The sequence below is a fragment of the Esox lucius genome, chromosome 12, assembly GCF_011004845.1.
Source record: "Esox lucius isolate fEsoLuc1 chromosome 12, fEsoLuc1.pri, whole genome shotgun sequence".
Taxonomy (NCBI): Eukaryota; Metazoa; Chordata; class Actinopteri; order Esociformes; family Esocidae; genus Esox; species Esox lucius.
Genome location: NC_047580.1, coordinates 8,544,720 through 8,570,665, shown reverse-complemented (window position 1 = coordinate 8,570,665; position 25,946 = coordinate 8,544,720). Strand labels below are relative to the sequence as shown.

The 25,946-nt window shown below is 43.6% G+C and overlaps 2 protein-coding genes across 10 annotated transcripts; both read right to left on the bottom strand.

The window, feature by feature from the left end:
- Nucleotides 1–208: 208 nt before the first annotated feature.
- Nucleotides 209–8,774, bottom strand: LOC105024953 (protein disulfide isomerase Creld1). Of its 7 annotated transcripts, none has more exons than XM_010895283.4 (11): nt 8,610–8,774; nt 7,690–7,814; nt 4,985–5,067; nt 2,105–2,215; nt 1,842–1,933; nt 1,595–1,774; nt 1,410–1,505; nt 1,237–1,320; nt 977–1,072; nt 733–873; nt 209–650 (listed from the first exon to the last, which is right to left on the bottom strand). In XM_010895283.4, exons 2-11 carry the CDS (start codon nt 7,804–7,806, stop codon nt 430–432), a joined length of 1,221 nt encoding a protein of 406 aa, XP_010893585.1. In that variant the 5' UTR covers nt 7,807–7,814; nt 8,610–8,774; the 3' UTR covers nt 209–429. The 7 variants fall into 7 exon arrangements, with proteins under 7 accessions (XP_010893585.1, XP_010893581.1, XP_010893580.1 ...); XM_010895279.4 differs by having other exon boundaries at nt 7,690–7,818; nt 8,610–8,773; XM_010895278.4 differs by lacking the exon at nt 8,610–8,774 and adding an exon at nt 8,151–8,603 and having other exon boundaries at nt 7,690–7,818.
- Nucleotides 8,775–8,834: 60 nt separating this feature from the next.
- Nucleotides 8,835–19,824, bottom strand: wu:fl23c11 (interleukin-17 receptor C). 3 transcript variants are annotated; one of them, XM_029123875.2, is made up of 16 exons: nt 19,323–19,824; nt 17,662–17,686; nt 17,409–17,537; nt 17,084–17,194; nt 14,203–14,309; nt 13,951–14,053; nt 13,800–13,841; nt 13,509–13,657; nt 13,296–13,358; nt 11,425–11,482; nt 11,048–11,346; nt 10,888–10,938; nt 10,698–10,749; nt 10,299–10,394; nt 10,075–10,113; nt 8,835–9,946 (listed from the first exon to the last, which is right to left on the bottom strand). In XM_029123875.2, exons 1-16 carry the CDS (start codon nt 19,437–19,439, stop codon nt 9,144–9,146), a joined length of 2,244 nt encoding a protein of 747 aa, XP_028979708.1. In that variant the 5' UTR covers nt 19,440–19,824; the 3' UTR covers nt 8,835–9,143. The 3 variants fall into 3 exon arrangements, with proteins under 3 accessions (XP_028979708.1, XP_028979709.1, XP_010893587.2); XM_029123876.1 differs by having other exon boundaries at nt 17,662–17,714; nt 19,323–19,399; XM_010895285.3 differs by having other exon boundaries at nt 8,836–9,946; nt 11,108–11,346; nt 19,323–19,822.
- Between the last annotated feature and the right edge of the window lie 6,122 nt (nt 19,825–25,946).

Genomic DNA, 25,946 nt, shown 5'->3' with positions numbered 1-25,946 from the left:
CATCACCGCAGTAGGCATCAGCCCTGCCCCCATCCACCCTGAAACACCTCTGCTCTCCAGTATGGTGAAATGAGAACAGGAGATGCTGTGGAGGAGTCTGGGTGTTGAGACATTAGTCTGGAGAGACGTTTAGCCCAATAGAAGAAATGCATAATGATGTGGTGACATTCAGTAGTGCTCTGACCCCCCCCCCCCCACCCACCCCCAGTGCAGACAGACACTCCAATGTCCTCAGTGTCTTTTTCAGGGTTCTTAAATCAACTAGTACCCGGCCAGTTTATATTCAGTATAGGCCCCTCCCCCCAGCAGTATGTTACATCCCTGATTGGTGGCTAGCATTCCTGTAGCCGTTTCTCCCCTTTGCCACCCTCGTTGGCTCAGCATTCAAGGAGCTCCTGCCCCTTTCCCGTATCCCTGCCTCCCGACAGGCTAGCGTCCCTTCAGGAAGCCGTCCAGCACACGGTCGCCCTTTTCCGACAGCCAGTATCCGGCCATGGCGGCCACGCCCCCGATGAAGATGGCGGTGAAGACCATGTCGCCCTTGGCAGCGAGCGTCGCCAGGGCACAGATGACCACGCCGAAGAACATCTGCTGCAGGACCAGGACCTCATCGTCCGTCATGTCGTCGAACAGACCCTTCTCTGGACCGCCTGTTGGAGAGACTGGATGGTTAGCGTCATCAAGGAGCTTGCGTGGCGCTCGGAAACAGCCAATCAAGTGCGTCTCACTGACTTAGCGGCTGGTTCTCCACACAGATGCTGTCCCGGCGGACGAAGCCGTCGGCACACTCACAGCGGAAGGACCCCTCCTCGTTGAAACACGCCTCGTTCAGCCCCGGGCACGCTATCGCCCGCTCGCTGCACTCATCCACATCTGGGAAGGTAAAAGAACGGAAAGCGGGTGAGAAAGCGCTTGGGCGAACGTCTCAAAAAGGAGCTGTGCGGACATGAGTGACGGCAGCGCAGCGTTTGCTCACCAAGACATTTGGCTCCTCGGAGCTTGTATCCCCGGGCGCACTTCTTACACCGGGCAGGACCGCTGCCCATGCAGCCCACGCATGCCTGGTCACAGCCTGGTACGATGGGACACAGTCAGAACATGGGTCTACCGAGCCACACGCGCTCTCAACAGGGCTGACTGACATGAGAAAATTAGGGGTGAAGTGCCTTGCTCAAGGGCACGAGTCCTTGTGGACGAGTCCTTGCTACTGCTTAGAGGACGGGTTGCTTACGGTACCTCTGCACTCGTACGATCCGTCTGTGTTGTGACAGTAGGTGTTAGAGGGACATCGGGCCAGCTCGGTGCCACACTCGTCCGTGTCTGAAAACCACACGGCACAAAATGGGCGTTATGTGCGATGGAGGGCGCGATGAAGAAACCTGTGTCTTTGACCTATGCCAAGTACTCACCAACACACTTATTGTTGTGAAGGAGCCAGCCGGGTTTGCAGTCCAAGCATTTGTCATCCTCTGGCCCGGTGCACTTCTTACAAGAGTGGTAGCACGCTGCGGAGACAGAACCAAAAGCCTGATGACTGGTCCGTGGCCCGGTCGAACGAAACGGCCAGTCTAACCGTGGGTGGTTGCTAGGTTACCTGCGCAGGCAGGTGCACTGTGATTAGAGCGTTTCTCCCGGTAGTAGCCGTCGGCGCAGCTCTGACACAGCGGCCCGAAGTACCCCGGGTCACACACGCACTCTCCGTCTCCGAGGCGCGTGCCCTCTCCCTCACAGCGGCCCAGACCGCCACAAACTCCCCCGGGGCCGGACCGACACTCTGCACCGCAACACACCGGGTTAATACCGTCACACAGGGAGGGCGTGTCTGTGTGTGCGTTCAGTACCTTTGCATTCTGGTCCAAAGTGTCCTGGAGGGCAACATAGTTGGAGCTCCTCTATACACAGCCACTCGAACAGGTCTGGTGCCTCCTGCTGCCTACACACACACACACACACGCACACACGCACACACATAACATATATGTTTGATACAGTCCGTCACCGCTGTGGTCACATTAGCCTGTCCTCCCCAGTGAGGGTGCCACCAGCCGCCCGGGGCCACATCATGGTGAGGTGGAACGCGGAACCAGGCTGACATGATACAGACCTGTGGAACCACCACGTCTCCACCTGGTCCTCGATCTGCTCCAGGAGTCTGTTGCAGTCAAAGTCAGCCTTCTCACACGCTGCCTCCACGATCTCCAGCAGCCTGGTTTCACTGAGAAGGAAGAAGGGTTAGTGTGACGTACAGCACCACCGTAGACAATGTAGCAATAAAAAACACAGACCCTGTTATCCTTTGTTGTGTGTGTGTGTGTGTGTGTGTATACATTAGTTCCATCTAGGCCTGTCCCCAACTATTCTTGGCCAAATGAGTGTGAATGTTCTTCAAACCAAACAACTGGATAAAATATTAAACTGTGCATTCTCTACTCATAGTTTTCACAGTTTTTTTATTTTTGTATTCTATAGAGCTACAGTACAAGCCAGTCAGATTTTCTACTTTTACAGTCCATGAGTGTTTAGATCACCTCACAAAACATGAAAAACAAAGGTATGCACAAGAAACTGTCTGTCTTAGGCACTTGTGACCCATATACAGCACCTGCTGCGTTGTTTGGTTAAAAACAGAGACATCCCTGCCGGAGTTGGACTTTGGAAATGTGTACATATACCTTGTGGAGAATCCATCTCCTTACACTGCTACCAAAATGAAAGCGTACAAAATAACAGACAGCTATCTGTACATTCAACCAGGGTGGGTCAATTGCAGTTGTTTGGGAGGTTAAGGATATTCTTCATTGTCAAAGCGAAGATGAGTGCTAATTTACATAAATGACCATTAGTTCAATGGGTGGTCAGTGTACCGTAGTGCAGCCAGCATAACACAGAATCTTGTGACAAGTACAGGTAAAACATTTTCCCAATGTCTGGTAAACCATTGACAGCCTGGGTTACTGTGAAGAAGGTTGGATTGGTGCGATTTTCTCCTGTATTAACTTTGTTATTAACTTAGCTAACGCTATATGTTTAATATGTTTAACAATAGCTTTAGCTAGCTTCACTAACGTTAGCCAGGCTATTGGAGTTGGTTGCATCGGTGCAGACGAAAACAGACCATGTCATTCATTACAATGATAACATGTAGATATGATAGCAAATACAATATATATGGGGTTAGCGCATCCAAAGGAACTGCAACTATCTGGCATTTTGAAGTATAACTAGTAAAAGTTGTCGATGGAGGGCAATGGAAGGAGTTTGTTTTGCCCGCCAAGTGGGTGTTCCCATGTGCCGTGACATCATGTGAAAACTATCAATATGTACACAAACTGTAAATGTTTATTTAAAAAAGACTAGCTTCCAAAGGTATTCAAAACACACCTTCTAAAGTTTTCTACAGTCAACAGTCAAACCTCGATTTGCAGGTTTCGAGAAATGCCTGCCGGTCCATGCAAATCGCTCCTTGGGTGCATTGACGCTTCCTACATAGAACTGTCAGAGCCATTAGTTATCATGACCCCTTAAATTAAAGGCCTGACTCTCAGGAACACAATACTTCAGTTTCCCTATAAAATGCTCATAGCTGTGAAGGACAAGCTAAAGTAACTGTGGCTGCATGTCATATTTTCTACACTATCATTACTTAATGATCTTCCCTTGTTTTCATGAACATCGCAAAACCATTTTATTGCATTATTGCAATAACAACAAACTATTAACAGTCAGATTTCAGTTTGGTTTAATGCTACTTATGTGTGTTTATTAACATTATGAGAGTAGTCCAAAGGCCAAACAGCCTTTTTGTAGTGTCCTAAAACAGTAACTATGACAAAACAATTCAAACTGTTAGGGTAATATAAATCATAGAGAAATTGTTATAATGTGATGTGTTTTTTATAAAAAGTGATGCTAAAAATGTCTTATGCTACCGGTCCTTGGCACAAAACATTTGAGGAACTCTGCTCTAGAATGCAGGACAATGGGCCTTTGTAAAAACCTACTTTTCTTTGCTCCATGTTATGCATTATTAATTAAACTGAGTAGTTGAATCCTGCTTCTGCACCTAGTGCACAATGTTTCTTTGGTTTTTTACAGAGTAAATGAAATTGTCTCAACTTCAACTAATGTTTGTGTCCAAAAACCATATTCATCTTCACCCATTCAACTGTGGATGACCACCAGACTCTGTCAGAGCTTTTTGGTAAAACATACTACACACACATACACGCAAGCATTTTGGGTTATTTTAGCAAGTCGAGTGAAATTTGGAACTCCAAATGTAGCTACCACTCTCTACAGAATACAATGTATTTCTCTGACACAAAATGAATTAGTCCAGAATTGGATTACTGTCTTCTGCACCATAAAATATAGGTATTTTCCACTGCTCTTCAACTAACAGTTCCTGAACAAAAAATCACCCAGACAACTAAATGTCTCAGCCCTAGTAAAATCACTGCCAGGTATCATATGGTGCCTATGTAACAGTGTTATGTTAAGTGTGTTTCGAAAACGAGGCCCGCAGGTTTGTGACCGGGTGTGGGGCAGGGAGACATCGGTCACACTTAGGCCCGAATTGCTGGAATACAGGATTAGCGAGGTTCCACTGAAGCTATAAACTACGTCCTCAAGGCACACAAGAAGGGTGGGGTACACGCCCTGCTGTGCATATCTACAAGGAGAAAGGTGAAGCTCAGACTGTATTCATTATCATGTTGGAATCCAGGCGTTTTATATTTAAGAGTGTGACAGGAGCTACATACTGAAAATTACATATTGAAATTAAAACACCAATCCAGTCCACGTCTTTTGGAGCTCCAACCACAAGGGTCATTTGATTGAGTTAACATGTGAGACGTAACTGATTTACACTGGCATTCCACAACCTCTAAATACATCTGTTCAAGTTAAGTTTCTCAGTCCTAGTGTAGCATAGTCGTCTGGTCTAAGAGGCTAAAAGGACTTCACGGGAAATCATTAGTACCTGCGAGCATATTTTGCCAGCTTCTCCTCCTCCCAAGCAGTGTTGCCACCACCAAAATTTTTGTTGGATGTTTTCTCCAGTCCCTGGGTGGAAGAAAAACAACAAAACGACAGATGAACGCAGTAACGGAACAGCAAAGACAGTAAAATGAAAGTAAGCAAGAGCAAAACTAAGAAAATGAGTGAGAAAGTGAGTTTAACCTCAGCCAGGATATGAAGATCTAGCACAAATGTATAATAAATGCTGTAAGTGAAGTGTGAGATATAATGGAAATGCTGAATATGTCTTCCCTATTGCCTCTGTCTGCATGATCATTAACTGTCAGGGTGCGTGCGGTGGTTGAAGATCATATTTACCTACACCAGGTTGTCATAACTGTTCATTCCGAGACTTTACACGCAAATTAAAAATTCACTAAAATACAGTAACAAAATTGGATCCAGTTTTTGAGCTACTGGTAGTTTACAAATTCCAAAAATGTTGGTATGGCAAAACTTTGCCAAAATGAATGCCACAGCAGCAATACAATGTACAGACCGTCCTGCAGAAGGATGTTATTGAATATTTATTACATTTTGTGTGTGTGTGGCTGGAATGCTCACTTTTACTTTGTGCTGCAACATAAAACATAAACATGTAACAACACTTAAAGAGATAATCACAGACTTTATTGCTAGAAATGTAATTTACTCTTTACGCTGACAAATGTTAATGAATGCCAGAAAGTATAAGGACATTGACTCTTCACTTCCTCCTCCAGCATCTGGACTCCCCTGGAACCTATGCCAGAATCCTGTCTTTGGACATCAGTTCCACATTCAACACCATAATTCCCGCTTTGCTCCAAGACAAGCTATCCCAACTGGGAGTGCCCGAGTCTACATGCAGGTGGATCACAGTCTTCCTGTCCAACAGGAAGCAGCATGTGAGGCTGGGGAAGCACCTGTCTGACCCCCTGACCATCAGCACCAGCTCCCCTCAAGGCACTAACAGCTGCATCTCTAGTCACCACTCTGTGAAGCTCCTGAAGTTTGTGGATTACACAAACCTCATCTGACATATTTCTGATGGAGAGGAGTCCACCAACCAGTGGGAGATTGACCATCCTGGTGCAGTCAGAACAACTTGGAGCTCAACGCCCTAAAGACAGTGGAGATGACAGTGGATAGGAGAAACCCAGCTGCCCACCCCAATCACCCTGGGTGGCTCCCCAGTCAATTATGTGGAGTCCTTTCACTTTCTGGGCACCATCATCGCCCAGGACCTCAAATTGGAGCTGAACACCTCGCTCACAAGAAATCTCAGCAGAGGATGTACTTCCTGTGGCAGCTGAAAAGTTCAACCTGCCAAAGACTATGATGGTGCATTTCTACACTGCCATCATAGAGTCCATCCTGACCTCCTCCATCACCGTCTGGTACGCTGCAGCCACTGCCCATGACAAGGGCATGCTGTAGCGCATCATCCGCTCTGCAGAGAGAGATTGGCTGCAATCTACCGTCTCGACAAGACCTACACACCTCCAGGACGCGGAGGCAAGAGGCAATAACTGGGGCTGATCCCTCTCACCCTGGAAATTTACTATTCAGAACTCTCCCCTCTGGTAGAAGATTGAGGTCCATCAGCGCCAAAACCTCTCACCACAAGAACAGTTTCTTTCCTACAGCAGTAGGCCTCATGAACATCCCCCCAGAGTCAAACTGACTATAGCCCACTCCCCACATACCCACATAACCCTCAACTAAACAAATAAATAACCCCTCCCCACATACGCACACAACCCTCAACTAAACAAATAAATAACCCCTCCCCACATACGCACACAACCCTCAACTAAACAAATAAATAACCCCTCCCCACATACGCACACAACCCTCAACTAAACAAATAAATAGCCCCTCCCCACATACACACACAACCCTCAACTGGACAATTCTTGCACCTAACATATTTTTCTTAATATATATTTAGTAATTTATTAATGCTCAGTCTACTGTTTTTATTCTCAGTCACTCAGTTAGCTAGCTATCTTTCACAAATCGATAGCCTCTACGGATTAACGTCATGTAGGTAACGTTAGAGATTTGGGAGCAGCAATAAGACCTCCGGTTTTTGTATTTTGCCTTCAAAGTAAAGTATGCGGTAAAACATTTTATACATTCGGCGGCAACAATAAGACATAAGATTTTCTTATTTTGGCTGTTGTCACTGGTCGTTTAATAGCTTATTAGCCTGAAATAGGCCTACTAGTATCTTACTAGGAAAAGTCATAAGAATTGAGCAATTGCTAGCGAGACTGAAGACGAACTTTACACTGACAATAATGCTCTAAGTTTAAACAAGCTTAAATAACCAAAATACTCTGGAGAATTTAAGATAGATTTGAGTTGAATTGAATAAATAACATTTTTGATCCATGTGTATATTCAGGGCGGTCACTTAGGGCCCTGGACTGCTAGACCACTAGGGAAGAGGGGCCCCCAAATCAAATGTTGCTTAGGGCCCCCAAAATGCTAGGGCCGGTACTGTGTATACTTCTCAATTTTCTAAGGTTTGATCATGTTCTTTTCTCTGGTATTGCCCTTTTAATGTAAATTATGTCTTGAACATGAATACCGATAAGGTTGGTAATTGCTGGCAATATTTTAGGTAAGATTTTTAACCCTAAATGATTCAGACACAGATAGAGAGAAAGAAAGACATACCTTGAGGAAGTTGTCAGTGAGCTTGCGGCAGGTCTGGCATGGTGCTGTCTGTACTTGGACCACAGACAGTACAGAGAAGAGCACCAGGGCAGGGAGCAGAGGCCATGACCACCACATGACTTAGACTACCTATCACTCAGCACAGAGGCAGGAGATTTAGACAGAATAGGATAATGTAAAAATGTAAAAGTTATACAAAGCCAGCTGAATGTAGTATTTAATAATACTTTAAGAACTGATCTGTATAAACATGGACAACAGAATTAAATGTCTAAAAATACGCAGTGTCACTGACTTCTTGATAATGTCTGATTATCTATTGACAAATCCAGTATCCTGTTAAAGATAAACCAACTATTGTCAGGCATTATAATTTTTTTAAATCCACTTCCGCTGGAGAAGAAAACAAACAACCTTTTCAGCTATTGTATCTAGGTACAGTAACTAGCTATGGAGCTCACCAAAATCGATGCCCTGTCTTCAGTAAACCAGGCAGTGATCTGAATAGTCTGCTAGCTCGGGATTACCGTTCGCAGTCCCTTCTGTTCTGATAACCCACCGGCATTCAAGTAATGCAGAATCATTCAAATACCACCTCCAATAAACTATTTATTCATGTATACATTACATGACAGAAATTTTGTTTTTATGCATGGCAGTATAACTAGCCTGTTCGCTAACGTTAGCTGGACAACGCGTTAGCAAATATTAGCCAGCTAGCTAACTAGCTGTCAGCTGAATGATGCTGCGCTGCATCCTACCTTCAGCTGTCTGCAAAACCTTCAGCTGTCTGCAAAAAGACTGTATGCTTCCTAAGCACCGTAATGCAATTTCACGGTCGTACACCGGTTTAGTTCTTCCACCGTGCCATCAATTTACCCGTTATCTTATCTATAGTTCCGTTAATAGCATGTTCCCACCTGACCAGTGCAGGGGTTCTAGTCGCTTCTTCCAGTCTCCCGCACCAGGGGCAGAGGCGCAGCCAGCAGGAGACCGCCCAATCCCACTGGGACCGCAGTTATCAACCAATGGTTTTTCGACAAGGACAAGAAGAGCGTGCTTTGTTCTTTAACGACGTGAAAAAATCATTTGCACAAATAGACCGGACAATTCTTTAAGAATAGATAAATTGCACTTCCAACAGATGTTTTATTTCAAAATAAATAATCAACAACATATGGTTGAAACCACTATATTCCTATCCACGTTAGTGAATAACCCAATCACAGCAGTATAACGCACCATAACATAATGTACATTATAATAATAATTAATGTCACACATTCACAGATGAACACCAAGCTGGAATTGAAAGTAGTGTTATAATAAGTCTTTCTTTATTGAATCTCCAAAAGCCTAGGATGAGATACTGTTTCAAGCCGACATCCATAAGCACTTGTGTCCAGTATTTTTAGCGGCCCCTGATTTACAGGCCCCTGACTCCTTCTGTCCTCTCAGACCCAATCCATCCCACGGGCCATAGGGCAGGTGTCAGGGCTGGATGGTGCGCTGGTGACACAATGTTGCAGAGGCACAGATTCCCAGGGGTCCTCCACCCTCGCCCCAACGCAGTCCTGTGGAAGCCCTGTCAGCCTTAACACAGCTGAACGCCCTGCAAACTCCCTCAGGCCTCCAGCCAGAGCCCGCGACGCCGCCCTGAGCCCTCCTGCCCGTTTCCGTCGCCCGGCGACTGCACCTCTGCCTCGCCCAAAAGCCAGTTCAGTCAGAAAGGCCAGGCTCTGTGAGGGGAGGCTGAATAGCTGCAAGCCCCTGAAGAGCTCCGGCAGAGGGCGGCCACCTCCGGGAGGCTGGGGCGGCAGAGACTCAAACTGCACCAGGGTGAAGCGTTCGCCAGCGCGGCCCTGCAGGTAGTCTGCCAGAATGCAGCTGAACGAGGCGCTGAAGACATCTGAATACGTGGAGCGGCATACCTTCACTGTCTCCGCATCCTCAATGCACCCTCTCTTCTGGAGAGTGTCCCTCTCCCAACCCCAGCTGCCCCACTCCTCTGCCTTCTCCCAAGCTGCCTGGGTCAGCACCAGGACTACTTTGCCCCCCTGTCTCTGCAGGCGGTCCAGCCGGGAGTGGAGCCAGGGAACGGGTCCCAGGACACTGAGCTCAGTGTGACTCCACAGGTCCAGAGACACGCTGAAGCCCAGAGAGGACAGGGATGTGGCCAGACGACACACCAGCCCAGGTAGAGCCTGGTCCCTGTCTGGAGGGTACAACAACACAATGTGGCCACCTCCCACTGCACCTGAGAGAGAGAGAGACAGGGTGGAAGAGAAAAGGGAACAGAAAGGAGGTAGAGCGAACGAAAAGTGAGAAAACAATGTATAACTAGACTCAAATCAGAGTCCGTTAATAGAAGGGGGCACCCATTACCTCTTATGTCGTCATCCTTCAACCATCTCCAAACGTATCCTGAGGGTAAGACGGACATCATTATATTGTTAATTAAGGCACTGTTGTTTCATTGGTTTGTATTTTTGCTCTTTAAATTAAAATCTATGGTTGGAAACAAGATTAGTGGTATTGTACATATTGTACACATGATAGCATCAGAGATTATTTATAATATTTAAATATATAATAGCTAAGGGTCCTACTTTTGAGAGTGCTATGGACAGCGTAGGCACCAAGTATTGCCAGACAGATAAGTAGAATCCCGATCATGACAATCAGGCTCCATCTGTTCCGCGGTGCTGTAGGAGAAATCTGTCTGATTACAAAAGCAGGGATCAGTGGTTCCTGCATCATGACTCGAACCATTATTTCTGTCTGATATCATCTTGGATAATAGAGAACTAATCTCTGTGCTGTTTCTTAGATTGAATAAATAAGCATTGTCATCACACTGATTTACACTGAAAAATATGATTAACTTTGATTGACCAGATAATGAGTAATTTAGCGCCCAAATAATAATAATACATTTAATAATAATACATTTTTTCATACTGAATTAAAATGTATGGCATATTGACCCCCAGGGCTTAAATTCATACTTGTGAATGGACATAAGGGATCCAGCTTTGTATCCATCCCCTGTATTTCCATCTAGACAAGAAGCAGTGGACAGTGTCAGAAACAAACGCTTACATTTATGATTTATAACAAAAATATTTGAATTTATTTTAATGTGCATTGCTGAATAATGGTTGTTGGAGAAGTGGGAAGGGAAATAAAAGGATTTACCTGGAAACAAAGAGCAGGATGGGGTTTCACATCGAAGAACTCTCCCACTAGCTGACAAAAGACACGTACAAACATATACACCCTGTTAGCCTGTGGTACTTATCATTGCTAAAGTTGTGGGTGTGATTACTGTTGCGGTGACCCGGAAGAAAAGGTACACCTGCGTTGAACTGGACGTCAATAAAGGGCATGGGTCAGCTTTCACCATAGTTGGCATTACCCAGAGGCTGTTGATCGTGGAAGTCCCCCTGACGTGTGACTGGTTGAACATCCTCTGGCGGCTTCCATTGACCTCGTCACAGTGCCCCTCTACAGATGCTTTCCTGCACAGCCACAGTTCCCCTTCCAGTTGACAGGGGGTTGCCAGCTTCCAGCTCAGCGCTGTGCCATTTTCCGCATTAGTCTGTGCCTCCTCCAGTGAAATGGACACGTTGTCGTGCCACATCCTCTTGATAAGCTCTGAGAAAAGATATATGGAAATGTGTGTGTGTTAGAATGACCAAAACAAAGGCTGAAGTGGTTGGGAAGGTCCCTTACCTTTATTTTTCACAAAGGGGCAGACCTCTCTTCGTAGTTTCTTTCCCTTCCACCAAACCTGAGGTACAGTAACAGATAAGGAATGTAACTCTGGCATGATGACGATTATGTGAAAAACTTTTTTTTATGAATGGAGTAGCAAAAGGAACAGTTTATTTCCATCTACTACAATCCTGCTGAACTCTGTGACCCATCACCAGCCCATCACCAGTTAGAGGTATGTGTCTACCTTGGGAACCCCACTGTGCTGCTATCTCTGCATCCTGATTGCACATGCTACATTACTCGATTATTTTGCCTTGATTGCACATCTAGAATGCCATTTAGAATTGCCATTTGTATCCTCACAACTATCCCACTTGCACCAAGCACTATAGTTAATATGTCAAATGTTTTTGTCCTCCTCTATTTGCACATTTAGTACTGCCATTTGTACTGCATTTGCCTTCATTGCACATCTATACACTCACCTAAAGGATTATTAGGAACACCATACTAATACTGTGTTTGACCCCCTTTCGCCTTCAGAGCTGCCTTAATTCTACGTGGCATTGATTCAACAAGGTGCTGAAAGCATTCTTTAGAAATGTTGGCCCATATTGATAGGATAGCATCTTGCAGTTGATGGAGATTTGTGGGATGCACATCCAGGGCATGAAGCTCCCGTTCCACCACATCCCAAAGATGCTCAATTGGGTTGAGTTCTGGTGACTGTGGGGGCCATTTCAGTACAGTGAACTCATTGTCATGTTCAAGGAACCAATTTGAAATGATTCGAGCTTTGTGACATGGTGTATTCTCCTGCTGGAAGTAGCCATCAGAGGATGGGTACATGGTGGTCATAAAGGGATGAACATGGTCAGAAACAATGCTCAGGTAGGCCGTGGCATTTAAACGATGCCCAATTGGCACTAAGGGGCCTAAAGTGTGCCAAGAAAACATCCCCCACACCATTACACCACCACCACCAGCCTGCACAGTGGTAACAAGGCATGATGTTCTCATTCTGTTCATGCCAAATTCTGACTCTACCATCTGAATGTCTCAACAGAAATCGAGACTCATCAGACCAGGCAACATTCTTCCAGTCTTCAACTGTCCAATTTTGGTGAGCTTGTGCAAATTGTAGCCTCTTATTCCTATTTGTAGTGGAGATGAGTGGTACCCAGTGGGGTCTTCTGCTGTTGTAGCCCATCCGCCTCAAGGTTGTGCGTGTTGGGGCTTCACAAATGCTTTGCTGCATACCTCGGTTGTAACGAGTGGTTTTTTCAGTCAAAGTTGCTCTTCTATCAGCTTGAATCAGTCGGCCCATTCTCCTCTAGCATCAACAAGGCATTTTTGCCCACAGGACTGCCGCATACTGGATGTTTTTCCCTTTTCACACCATTCTTTGTAAACCCTAGAAATGGTTGTGCATGAAAATCCCAGTAACTGAGCAGATTGTGAAATACTCAGACCGGCCCGTCTGGCACCAACAACCATGCCACACTCAAAATTGCTTAAATCACCTTTCTTTCCCATTCTGACATTCAGTTTGGAGTTCAGGAGATTGTCTTGACCAGGACCACACCCCTAAATGCATTGAAGCAACTGCCATGTGATTGGTTGATTAGATAATTGCATTAATGAGAAGTTGAACAGGTGTTCCTAATAATCCTTTAGGTGAGTGTATATTCCACTTGTAATATACATATGCTTAATACATTTTCTGCCCACTTCTACTGCATTTCTGGTTGGATGCTAACTGCATTTTGTTGTATTGTACTTGTTCAATAACAATAAAGTTCAATCTAATCTAATCAACAAACATGTATTCAAATTTGTTTCATAATGGGATGTTAGTTAATGAGCTGACTGCAAAATGGTTATACCTTGAAGCACAGACAGGGTGTAACAGTACTCAGGGGGACTGTCATCTCACTCTGGCCCGCGTGCTTAAAGAACCAAAATGAAAGTGACAAAGGAAAAATGACAACGGACATCAATGCCACAGCTTGACCTTATAAAAACACTACATGTGAAAGATGATATGATATAAAATCTTCATTAGTTGACAGACTTTCAATGGTAACAGATAGACTGACCCACTCATGGCATTTGTCAGGCTCTTTAGTCCCAAATGTCAGGGATGGCGTATACATGAATGTGCATATGACCACTGTCTGGTTAGAACTGTCCAGTTGGAGTAAAGCCACACTTCTCTTCTCATCAATCGTAGCTCGCAGCATGGGCACTGAGACATGAATAAGCTCATTAGATTGCCAGTCAATACAGGATTAAATAAGATTGTGGCATAGAGCTAAAGCAAGCAGTACAGTACAAGTGGACATAGAAAACCGTGCCCTGGTGACAAGAACAAAACAATGGTGACTTACCATCACAGTCTTTCACAAAAACATCTAGGTTTGGGGAACAAACTAAGAGAGAGAGAGAAAGAGAAAGTGGTGGTCAAACTGTTGTACTAATAAATGTGTTTTATGGTATATTGTTATAATATACACTACATAATGTAAGACTGGATGTTACCCTCTTCTAAGGAGGGGAAAGTGATGGTTCCTGTCCTGGGTGAGGACTTGACATTGACTGGACTGCCATATGTTACTGGATTCAGCAACAAAAATAGCCACATCTGCACAAATCATACATAACATATTACATATAGAACTATTATATTCTGTCCACTAAACAACTCCCAGCTGCCCAAAGTCACACTAAATTATCCCAGTGTATTTCATAGACAACAGTTCAGCTACAAGTTATGGAGGGAATCTAGCCTACCTCATGAGATTGCAGGTCCTCTAGAACAGAATGGCTCAATGTAAATGTCACTTCCTTACACCGATCCATGAAGCCTGGGTGGCTGTAACACACTCTTACAGAATATTCTGGAAGACATGAAGTAGGAAACAACAGAGCAAGTAATTTACTATTTAAAAAGCGAAAAAAGCCTTGAAATTGTTGTAGTGCACACTAAAGTGTGGTTGCACCATTACAGTTTAGGTTTTAGCCTTGGCTGTGCCACACAGGTATCTGCTGGGAGTCCCATAAGAGTCTGTGTGACGGTTCAAGACCTGCAAGTTGACTGAAGTTGATGGCGATAGGAGCATTCTCTTCGGACACGGTGGTCCAGCTAATTTCTTGTCTAAGCAAGCAGTGTGAGAAAACGCTTTTTGCCTTCTTATAGATATAACCGCAGATTTCTTGTGTATTTACAACCAAACAGTTGTTAGTGTCCTCTTGTCTAAAAGTTTACAGGGCTGGTTTCATCCCACAGAAGAGGAAAGCCAAGTACTAGAGGAAAACCAAATGGCTAAACTATTTAATGATACAGCAAACAGACACAGGAAGTGTGATGATTTTAAAATAATATAGTAAAAGAAAAGATTTATGTTACAAAAGCATTATGGTACAAAAGCAAATAACAAAGATATATTGAGATTTATGCTCTATATGAAACCATAAGCAACTCATTACTGCTCTACTAGAAAACTGAAAAAGGCAACTAAGCAAAAGAGATAGGAATGAATTGTTGGTCTGCCATCAATCAAAGACTAGGCACGGTGCCAAATAACTGTATATGGTAAAATAAGTCTGACAAGATCTGACATATAGGCCATATCAAAACTTAGTTGAGTCAGCTGGGAACAGATCATTGATGTCCCAATAAATATGGTATCAGTAGTAAACTATTATACTCACAATGAAAACAGTGTGAAGTAGATAGGCCTACTGTATATGCAGATTCTCCTACCGGGAAATAAAATGGGGAACTGAAATAATGTAAATAATTTTTTTCATCCACAATATATTGGCTGGTCTGTCGTCATACACAATACGTTTATTAAATAAAGCATTATCATTAGAGGCAGTATGGCCAGTGTAATGAATACGAAAGCTGGAGGTTGGATCCAAGCGCAGAAGCGCTGTTTAATCAACAAAGGTACCGAACACAGGGGCTGGAGTCGAACTCAACAAGGCAGGCAGTAGTAATCCAAAAACACAGCTAGTCCGCGGAGAGCAACGGTACAAAAGGAGCAGATATTGGAGACAAGGTCGTAAGACAGATAAACAACAAGTCCTAACAAGGAGATTCAAACACCGATCATCACTATGAACGCTCGGAAACGCAAATAAACTGGCAATACTTTGCAATCAACCGTGGCAAATGGAAAGACTTATATAGGACCGGGATGATTGACAGGAGTACATGCACAGGTATTTAGAATTCTGGTGATAGTGCTCTATGGAGTGTGCAGTGTTCAAGTGATGCAGGAAGTGGGTTGTCTTCGGGTGATGTAGGGCATGGCCGAGGATGCGTCCTGGCGACAGACCTCACAGCCAGGTGGGGCATAACAGAGGAGGCATTACAAATATTTAATTCCTAAACGAGACAAGACTGTAACTATAAACTGGATTCCACAACTTTTGAAACAAGAAACCAGGCAAACCTAGTTCAGCCGGACCATTATAGAAATTATTGTCCTCTTGAGATTCAAACCCAGGTCACCCACTTAAAAGGCTGTGTCGCTAACCACTACACCACAGAGCTCAACGTTTGATGGATGTCAGTATAGCCTCTTGTGTCTATGAACAAATCCTCTTTTGCCACTGGCCGTTTTAACAGCTAATTGGCCATTCGTGAATGATATTGATACAGTTAAACTGACTAACGTTTCTTACTAAGTTTACCTCCATGACAAATAGCGTCTATGAACTGTTAGCTTTTGCCACTGGCCATTTGCACAGCTTATTAGTTAGTAATAGGCTTTACCAGTATCTACTAACTTACAGGAATAGTCATAGGAATTTAGCAATTATTAATGAGTCTGACAAAGCTATTTCATTTCATGGCCTAAGAATGTATTTTATTCTTTCATGGCATAAAAACGTACTTTTTTTCTTTCATTTGTGAATGACATTGATACAATAACTATAAAGAAAGGTGACGATAACTAACTTTTTCATCAAGTGAAACGACAAGAGAATCATGGAAATAGAATAAATAAATGCTGTTGTTCACAATAGATTTGAACTTGAGCCTTCCACGTGAGAGGCACTGTCTTTAACCATAACATCACGGCATTACGCATTTCACCAGTAGCTAAACACTATTATTAAGTTTACTTCCACCAGAAATAGTGTTTAAGAGCTGTTAGCTTTTGCCACTGGCCATTTGAACAGCTTCTTAGCCAGTAATAGGCTTACTGGTATCTACTAACTTCTTAGAAATAATCATAAAATTTGAGCAATTGCTAGCGAGACTGAAGATGGACTTTTCCATGCCAGAAACAGTTGCAATATAACCATAAACAATTTCAGGTTTAGCCAGCAAAGTTTTCGTCAATATGTAATAATTCACAACACATACTTTGCTTCGCCTGCGAGGAGATATGAACTCAGGACCTATAGTCCGCTTCTCTAACCACTACTTTATTTAACAAAGCTCAGTCAGTCAGTCACTCAGTCAGGCAGTCACTCAGTAAGAGACATTTGCTCTTCTTAGCCGCCTCCACTTACACAGTCCGGCAAAAAGAGGTAACGATAATGAGTTAATAAGATTCGTTAGGAAACCATGTAAAACACACATTTTCAATGTTTAGACGGTCCCTGAATGTGTGTATGTGTTCTAATCTCATTTGCCTCAATCTGTTTGAGGTACCTGTAGGACTAGGTGGCATCCCCAGCGCACTTCCTTGTCCCTCTTCTGTCTGCTTAGAGCTGACATCTTCCTCTCTGTGGTCACCGGACATTTCCTGGTCCTCATTTTGATCTGAGAACAGCAGAGAGAATAAAAGCCACACCAAACCATAACCTCAAAATAACAGGTCAATGTCTGACTTGTATAAGTCCCAGCCACAGAGACACTAAAGGTTAAGGCAGAGTTATGGCTCAGTATTGCAGAAACATCCATCTGGATACAGGACATCCCGGTACCTAGGACATGACAGATGAGTGCAGCTGAATGCTTGAAGTTGCGGAGTTACCTTTGATTGTGAAGTTCACCTGGACTCTCAGGCAGGGAAAGCATTCCTTATTGTTGGTGCAACACAGAAACACTCTGAGCTCCAGCTGATTAACATTCACAGGACCCTTCATGCCAGGAAGGGCAACATCTAATTTACAAAAGCGTCCAAAAGAGACAGAGAGAGAGAAAAGGATAAACCAATGTCAGGATAAGTGTTCCACAATGTCTTGGCTTATGATACAGGCCTAAAGGCTTTTATTGCATGGACTCACCTTTTACACTGCAGTCAGTCAGGCCCTAAGGAGAGAGAACACAGAAGAATGTCCTACAACATGCAGATTAAACAGTACTATATTTACTAACATTAGGTAAACATGTAATCATTAGGTACACACAACACAAATAGTATTACCGAATATATGTGTGCTGTGTGATGGTAATTCCAGTGTCGATACATGGAATTACCATCACAGCTGTGGTCAACTGCGGAACTGCCCTGACTGTAACACAACCACTCCATAGGTCAATTCTCGTGACCATGCTCGTAGTATCATATCCTTGGAAACCGTTAACCGCAGTGGTGATAAAACAATTGAGCCCTGGGATTAGGTGTCATTCTCCAGCCTGGTCATTTATATGTAATGAGCATTAAAGCTCAGCAAGTGTGTGTGTGTGTTTTAGGTCTAACTATACTCATGGGGACCAAATGTCCCCATGAGTATAGTAAAACCAGAAGAAATTGGACTCATGGGGACCTTTTGCCAGTCCCCATGAGGCAAAAGTCAATTTCTGGCTCAGGGTATAGGTTTAGGGTCAAACTTACAATTCATTTTAGAGTTAGAATTGGGGTTTCTTTAAGGTCCAGGCGTTGTTGGTTATGTTTAGGGTTAAGGTTAGGCATTACATCTAGGTAAAGTTTAGGCATAAATGTTAATTTATTGAGGTTAATGTTAGGGTTAGGGATAGATTAGGTTTAGGTTAGGATTAGGGTAAAGGTTAGGGTTAGGTTTAGGGTTAAGATTAGGGCAAGGGAGCGTGCAATTTATATTTTCTGGTCCCCATGAGGATAACCATACATGTGTGTGTGTGTGTGTGTGTGTGTGTGTGTGTGTGTGTGTGTGTGTGAATGTGTGTGTGTGTGTGTGTGAGAGAGAGAGAGTGTGTGTGCAAGAGAACAGACTCAACTGGTGCATCCATCAAAACATATACTGGCTTGTTCAAACAGACCTATCAGTATTTACTGATCATATTATACACACCAGAAGGGACCACAAATGTGGTTAATACAGAAAAAACAAGTACTAGAATGTTTGCTTTCTCCAACCAAACAACTTCGATGTTAGATAAGACAAATGGCCTGTTTGTGTAATGGCTTTTTGCATGAGGCATCTCCACCCCACGCAGAAAAACACACATGCAGACAGACACACACAGACAGGAACAACATTTTTTGCATGTGGCGAGGAAAGTAACACAACAGCGTACAAATCCACACTCACTCATAAAGATATTCAAATAACTATCTATTTAATCATACTGGTGGTAAATAGGCCAAGTATTGATATTATAGTCTGTGCAATAGTCCCAAATGAAATTACTGTAAAGAAACAACGAATTATTTGCAGTGGTGTGAAGTTATTATTTTCTATTTAGATTGTGCTACTGGCTATCCGCGAATAAAACCACGAAGTCAGTTTTGCGTAAAACAATACATTTTATAGGATTTATCCTTTCACCAGTAACACTGAAGTAGCTCATATTAAAAAACTAATCTTAGTAGTATTTTTGCAGAGTGAATTTATTTATCTTACTCTCTTACTCTTACTTAAAATGTCTATTAAGTTATATTTACTTTTCTAAAGTTGACTATGACAGTTGGATACTTTTCCCACCACTGATTATTGATATAATGTCAATCCGGTTCCTCTTTTACCTGGCCACACGTAAGTTGATTTTTGCCGTCTATAATCTCCAGAGCACCTGCGAATGGTGCCTTTAGCTGGATCAATAAGAGGGAGATGAAATGAAAGCAAATTAACCGTTGCGACATCGCCACGACAGCACCCCGGACAGCGCTTCTGAATCCAGGAATCCTTGCGGGTGCCCAGGCCGACGAGACCCTCTAGTACACGGGAGCTGGTTGCGCTAATCACCTCATTCCCACATTATCTTGCTGTATGATGACAATATTAGTCACTTCACCTCGTTTACTGGCAGTCTTCGAACGTACAGTTCTCTGGAAAAAGGTAACGATTCTGGACTGGCAATAAGCAAAAAACAGGTTTAAACCTGGCTGAAAGTAAGAAAATGCGTGGGCTGCCTAGCTACTCCGTAACATTCCCAGTGTGAATGAGGAAAGAGTGACAGGCAGGAGCACCACAAGGGGAGGGGATTGTTTTTTCTGAAGGTAGGCATATCTCAGTTGCGCTGGAATTACAGTTAGGATTCAGGTGAGGGATCTAACAGTTAACAACACCCGTTAGTTACATTTGGCTGCTTCAATTCTTTGGAGTCGTTGTTTTTACTGGAATAAGTGACGTACCCTAGTGACTCAGCTACTGCAGGCCCATGTTAGTATCTTTCCTGTTAATTATTATGTTACACATTGTGCGGTTGATCCACAGACCCCTGGTATAATAACACTTTAACTAAGTGTTTTAAGTACTAATTTGTGATCACGTCCCAGGATCGGTCCAGTAAATGCTATGATCAAATGTTCATCACTTTGGTAAACAACGTCTGGAAAATCAGCCCGAAATTAAACAACGTTGAATTTTTTTACATTGTAATGTAGGCTAAACATTAACCCGGAGCCTGGTATTGACATGAGAAGAAACAGAACTGAGGCCATAGTTCATCAGCTGTTTCATGCTCAATGTTTCTAGGCAATGCACACTGTATACACCCCCCCCCCGACCCCCACACACACTATGCTTTTCCAATATCAATAATTCACACACGCACCCACGTGCACACATTATTATGCTTTTGCGTCACTTAAATGTAAACATCACCTGTCGAAAGTTGACATAGACAACATTCAGTGCGTGCTCATGAGAGCATTCTTATGAACAATTATTTTTACAATCCTATTTGCGACAGAAATGTTTTAGTAACCGTGTATTTGCACTCTCTTATTTGTGTGCTGTCAGAGTAGCTGAAAACACACGTTATTATGACGCAATCCTGGGAAAACACTGTTTTAAAATAATTGATTATCCCTTCATTACCGAATATGATCCTCACATTAATTCAATTTCTTATGCAATTTTAATATTGTATGAATGTCATTAATATTTGGTGTTTTGAGATAAGCTGTTGCTACCTCATTGCTATCCTCAGGGAACAATAGCCTAGCCAATATTCATAATCCAAAATTATAATGGATTTGCCATATATGGAGAAGTTCTAGTAAAATGTGTTAAATATTTAAGCACCTCAAAAACATGGCGGCTTGGAAACCTTTTGAGTAGGGGGTGCTGATAATGATCACGTGTTAGAATTGGAATAGATAGCCTACCGGACTGGAGACGAGTGTCCGACGGCCATAATGACGCACGTCAAACTTCTGCACGGACGGATGAGGTCCGTGATGCCTCCGCAGTTTATACTCGTGTTCACACATAGCCTACTTAAACATTTTGAGGACCTTTAATGAACAGATTGTATAAATCAATATAATAATTCCCACAACTGAACAGTTCTTGTTAAATTTACTTAAGAACATTTGTGGGATTGTCACATGAATTGCAGTTCATTGGGTGTGGACCCAAAGTGTCAGCTATTTTAGCTCATTGTTTTCCTGACATATTGGATTGTGAAGAGGAGAAATTTGGCCTGCTCTGAGTTCTGTGTAATTGAAAAGCACGGGTCATTGTGCTCGTGTAATACTGGCTAGCAAGAAATACACGTCTGAAATAGTTTAAATCTAACAGATATAAGAAATGCACTTTCTTTTAATGGGGCCAGCAGACAATATTGTAATCATCAATGAAATGTACAAAATAACTCAAATTTTTGCTAATGTACCATGTACCATTGTACCTGCAGCATTTTTAGGTATTATTCATGATGATTTGCATACCATCTGCCGTTAACCTCTGTGGCGTGTGCTGCTTACTAGGCTCCAGTGGGTTGATGGGAAATGCCAGGAGCCTGACTAAGGAATGTGAGCCGTTGAGCAAATTTGAATAATACTGGTTCCCTTGTGGTTCTCCTGCATGTCACTCTTTCTCCATTCACACTGAGGATATACAATAGCAGGGTATTACAGTTTTTTTTTTTTTTTACAATTGCTAGCAATTGTCACATTTTCAAAACACTGAACACAATTAGCCTAACATCGGTTTGTTCAGGCCATACCATTAACACAATTCATGTTGTTTTCCAGGGGCGACTGGTCATTAGGGGCAGGTGGGGCTGTCAACAGCAACAAAATTATGTTATTTTTATTTCTTGAAGATTACTTCCTAGAATTTTGTATCTATGAATATAGAATCTTCCTAAATTGCATATCATTTGTGTTAGGATTTTATTTCATGTTCATTGGTCCCTGCTGCTTAAGACTGCATTCTGCCGATTCGAGTTTGCAGTAGTATGTCATAGGCTAAGCGTGAATGTGGGGCTAGCCCCTCTCTCACAATGCAATGTACATTGTACGTGTGAAAATATTAATATGTATGCTCAGAATGTTAGTGTGATCAATGTAGATCATACACATTTTATGCCAAGTGGGGCTGACAGCCGGTAGCCCCACTACAGCGCCATTTCGTATTTCAGACCTGATTGGCTGTCTGTCTGTCTGGCGCCAACATTAGTCGTCAAGAAGAGCGAGGAAGGTAGATTGTCTGAGCTAGCTTGTTAGCTTCACAAATGCCAGATAACTTGAAAAAAATATGAATAACAATGCTGTGAAACTGGACTTACTTGGAAGGGTAAATGTCGCAGCCCAAGTTGACAGTGCATACAGGCGCTCCAATGAGCAGCATAACAAACAGGTGGAGGAACAGAGGTACGTTCTCAGTCGGATCATAACATGTATTAAACTGTGTAGAAAATGTGATACCGCACTGCGGGGGCATGATGAGTCAGTGGACTCTCTGAATCCTGGAATATTCAGGTGCATTTTCGATACTATGTGTGAAGGCGATTTGAGACTTCAGAGGCACTATGACGCTCAGCCCATCTTCAAAGGGACATCCAGCACTTTACAAAACGAACTGTTAGACTATATGTATGAAGTTGTCTCATCATACAGGCAGATGAGACAACTGATGTCTCCTGTAAATCACAAAGGGTGGTTATGTTGCGATATATGTTGCCTGACAATACAGTGACAGAGAGGTTTTTGGAGTTTGTGGAAGTCAAAGATAAAACTGGACTTGGCCTCTCTAATAACCCTAACCCTAACCACTGAAGCTGTGAGAAAAGCTGATCACTCAGACTCATGATGGTGCAACTGTAATGAGTGGAAACGTCCGAGGGGTACAGACGCAAATGAAAGAGACATACCCACATGCACAGTTTTTTCACTGCTATGCTCACCAGCTGAACCTGACCTTGCAGCAACTTTGTTCAGCAAGGATGAGCATCCAGATATTTATTTTCTTTCAGATTTAACTGCTTTTGCCACCTTTTTCTATGGCACTCCAAAACGTGTTGCGACACTTGCTGAGGCAACACAGAGACACATTCCAAGGCCACCCCGCTGTACGATGGAAGGAGGCATGCGACACAGTCACCTCCCAGGATCATGACAATTGGCCCCACTCGAGTAAAAAACTGTCATTACAATTTTATGAAGGAAGAGAAAGCACATGAGACGACAATTTCAATATTTAAGTTTATAAATGTGTATTAAGTGTAGCAACAGTTTCATCGTGTAAAAATATTTACACGATGAAACTCAATTCATACAATAAAATGTATGAATTGTACATAATAGACTACATATGAAAAAATATTTACATGAAACTCAAATAAATAAAATAAAATCTATTAATTAAAAATTATATAAATGATATACACCACTGTTCAATAGTTTTAGATCGGTTAGGATTTTTAATGTTTTTAAAAGAACACTTTTCTGCTCACCAAGGCTGCATTTAAAAAGAAAGAAAAAAAAGAAACAGTAATATTGTGAAATATTATGATCATTTAAAATGACTTTTCTATTTTTATATATTTTAAAATGTAATTTATTCCTCGGATGAATTTTCTAATATATAATATTAGAAATATAATATTTGTATATAGGCTAATATATAGGCCTAAGCAACAAAGCATTACTAAAGTTAAATTAAAATAAATTGTCTCTTGTTTCTAATAAGTGAGCATTTGGGTGGAGTCTTTTTTGTGTGAATACTGGGATAATTACGTACTCGAGGTCTCCCACTATATCACGGGTGGCATTATGCAAATTAGTGTGTGACGCGCTACTGTGTATATTTCTTATGCTTTTGTATTTTATTCATTCTGTTCTTATGTATTTATCATCTTTTTCTGAAATTTGTCATGTATGAACTATAGCCTACAGAGCTATCCTTTTAATGTATGTAGTGGGTCTGGGTATTTTTGTAGCTACCGTCTTTGTGAACTGTATCATGTTTAGTAAGGTCCACGCAATGATTCGTCTAAAAGTGCTCACCCGAGCTTTTAGTAACATTATTAATAAAATATTTATTATGAATGTCATCAGATTGGGGGGCCCCCTTTAAAGGTGGGGCCCTAGGCAACCGCCTATATTGCCTAATGGACAGGCCGGCTCTGGCAGCACCTCCCACAGTATCTCCCGTGTGACCAGGTCATACACCTTCTCCAAATCCACAAAACACATGTAGACTGGATGGGCATATTCCCAGGCCCCCTCCAGGATCCTTGCAAGAGTAAAGAGCTGGTCGGTTGTTCCGCGACCAGGACGGAATCCGCATTGTTCCTCTTCAATCTGAGATTTGACTATCTGCTGAACCCTCCTTTCCAGTACCTTTGAGTAGACTTTCCCAGGGAGGCTGAGAAGTGTGATACCCCTGTAATTGGCACACACCCTCTGGTCACCCCTTTTTGAACAGGGGAACCACTAACCCGGTCCGCCACTCCTTAGGCACTTTCCCCGACTCCCATGTTGAAGAGGCGTGTCATCCAAGACATCCCCTCCACACCCAAAGCTTTCAACATTTCTGGACGGATTTCATCAATCCCCAGAGCTTTGCCACTGTGGAGTTGTTTGACTACCTCAGTGACTTCTGCCATGGAGATTGACGATGCTTCCCAATAAGCCTCCAGCTCTGCCTCCACTATAGAGGGCGTGTTAGTGAGATTTAGGAGTTCCTCAAAGATTTCCTTCCATGGAGGCTTTGAACATCGACCACTCAGGTTCAATGCCCCCAACCTCCACAGGGATGTGAGAAAAGCTCAGCCGGAGGTGTGAGTTGAAGAAATTTCGGACGGGGGCCTCCTCCAGACGTTCCCAGTTCACCCGCACTACCCGTTTGGGTTTTCCCGGTCTGTCCAGAGTCTTCCCCCACCCCCTGACCCAACTCACCACCAGATGGTGATCGGTTGACAGCTCCGCCCCTCTCTTTACCTGAGTGTCCAAAACATGCGGTCTCAGATCCGATGACACGATCACAAAATCGATCATCGACCTTCGGCCTAGGGTGCTCTGGTACCACGTACACTTATGAGCATCCTTATGTTTGAACATGGTGTTCGTTATAGATAATCCATGACTAGAACAGAACTCTAACAACAAACGACCACTCGAGTTCAGATCAGGGAGGCCGTTCCTCCCTTTCACGCCTCTCCAGGTGTCTCCATCATTGCCCACGTGTGCGTTGAAGTCCCCCAGCAGAATTATGGAGTCCCCTACTGGAGCCCCATACAGGACTCCGTTCAGGGTCTCCACGAAGGCCAAGTACTCCGAACTGCTGTTCGGGGCATATGCACAAACAACAGTCAGATACCCCCACACCACAACCCTTAGGCGTAGGGAGGCGACCCTCTCATCCACTGGGGTAAACTCCAACATAGCGGCACTCAGCCAGGGGCTTGTGAGTATCTCAACCCCCGCCCGGCGTCTCACACCCTGGGTAACTCCAGAGAAGAATAAAGTCCATCCCCTATCCAGGAGTACAGTTCCAGAACCGAGACTGTGAGTGGATGTAAGCCCCACCAGATCTAACTGATGGCGCTCCACCTCCCTCACAAGTTCCGGCTCCTTCTCCCACAGAGAGGTGACGTTCCACGTCCCCAGAGCCAGCCCCTGCCACCCGGGTCTGGTCCGTCGAGGCCCCTGGCCTTCACTGCCACCCATATGGCAGCGCACCCGACCCCAGCGGTTCCTCCCATGAGTGGTCGGCCCATAGGATGGAGAGGGGGGTGCCACGTTGCTTTTTCGGGCTATGCCCGACTGGGCTCCGTGGCAAACCCGGCCACCAGGCACTTGCCGGCGAGCCCTCCCTCTGGGCCTGGCTCCAGACGGGGGCCCCGGGCTTCCTCCGGGCAGGGTAACTCCTCCTATTCCTCGTTTGTGCATAGGTTTTTTTTTTACCATTCTTAG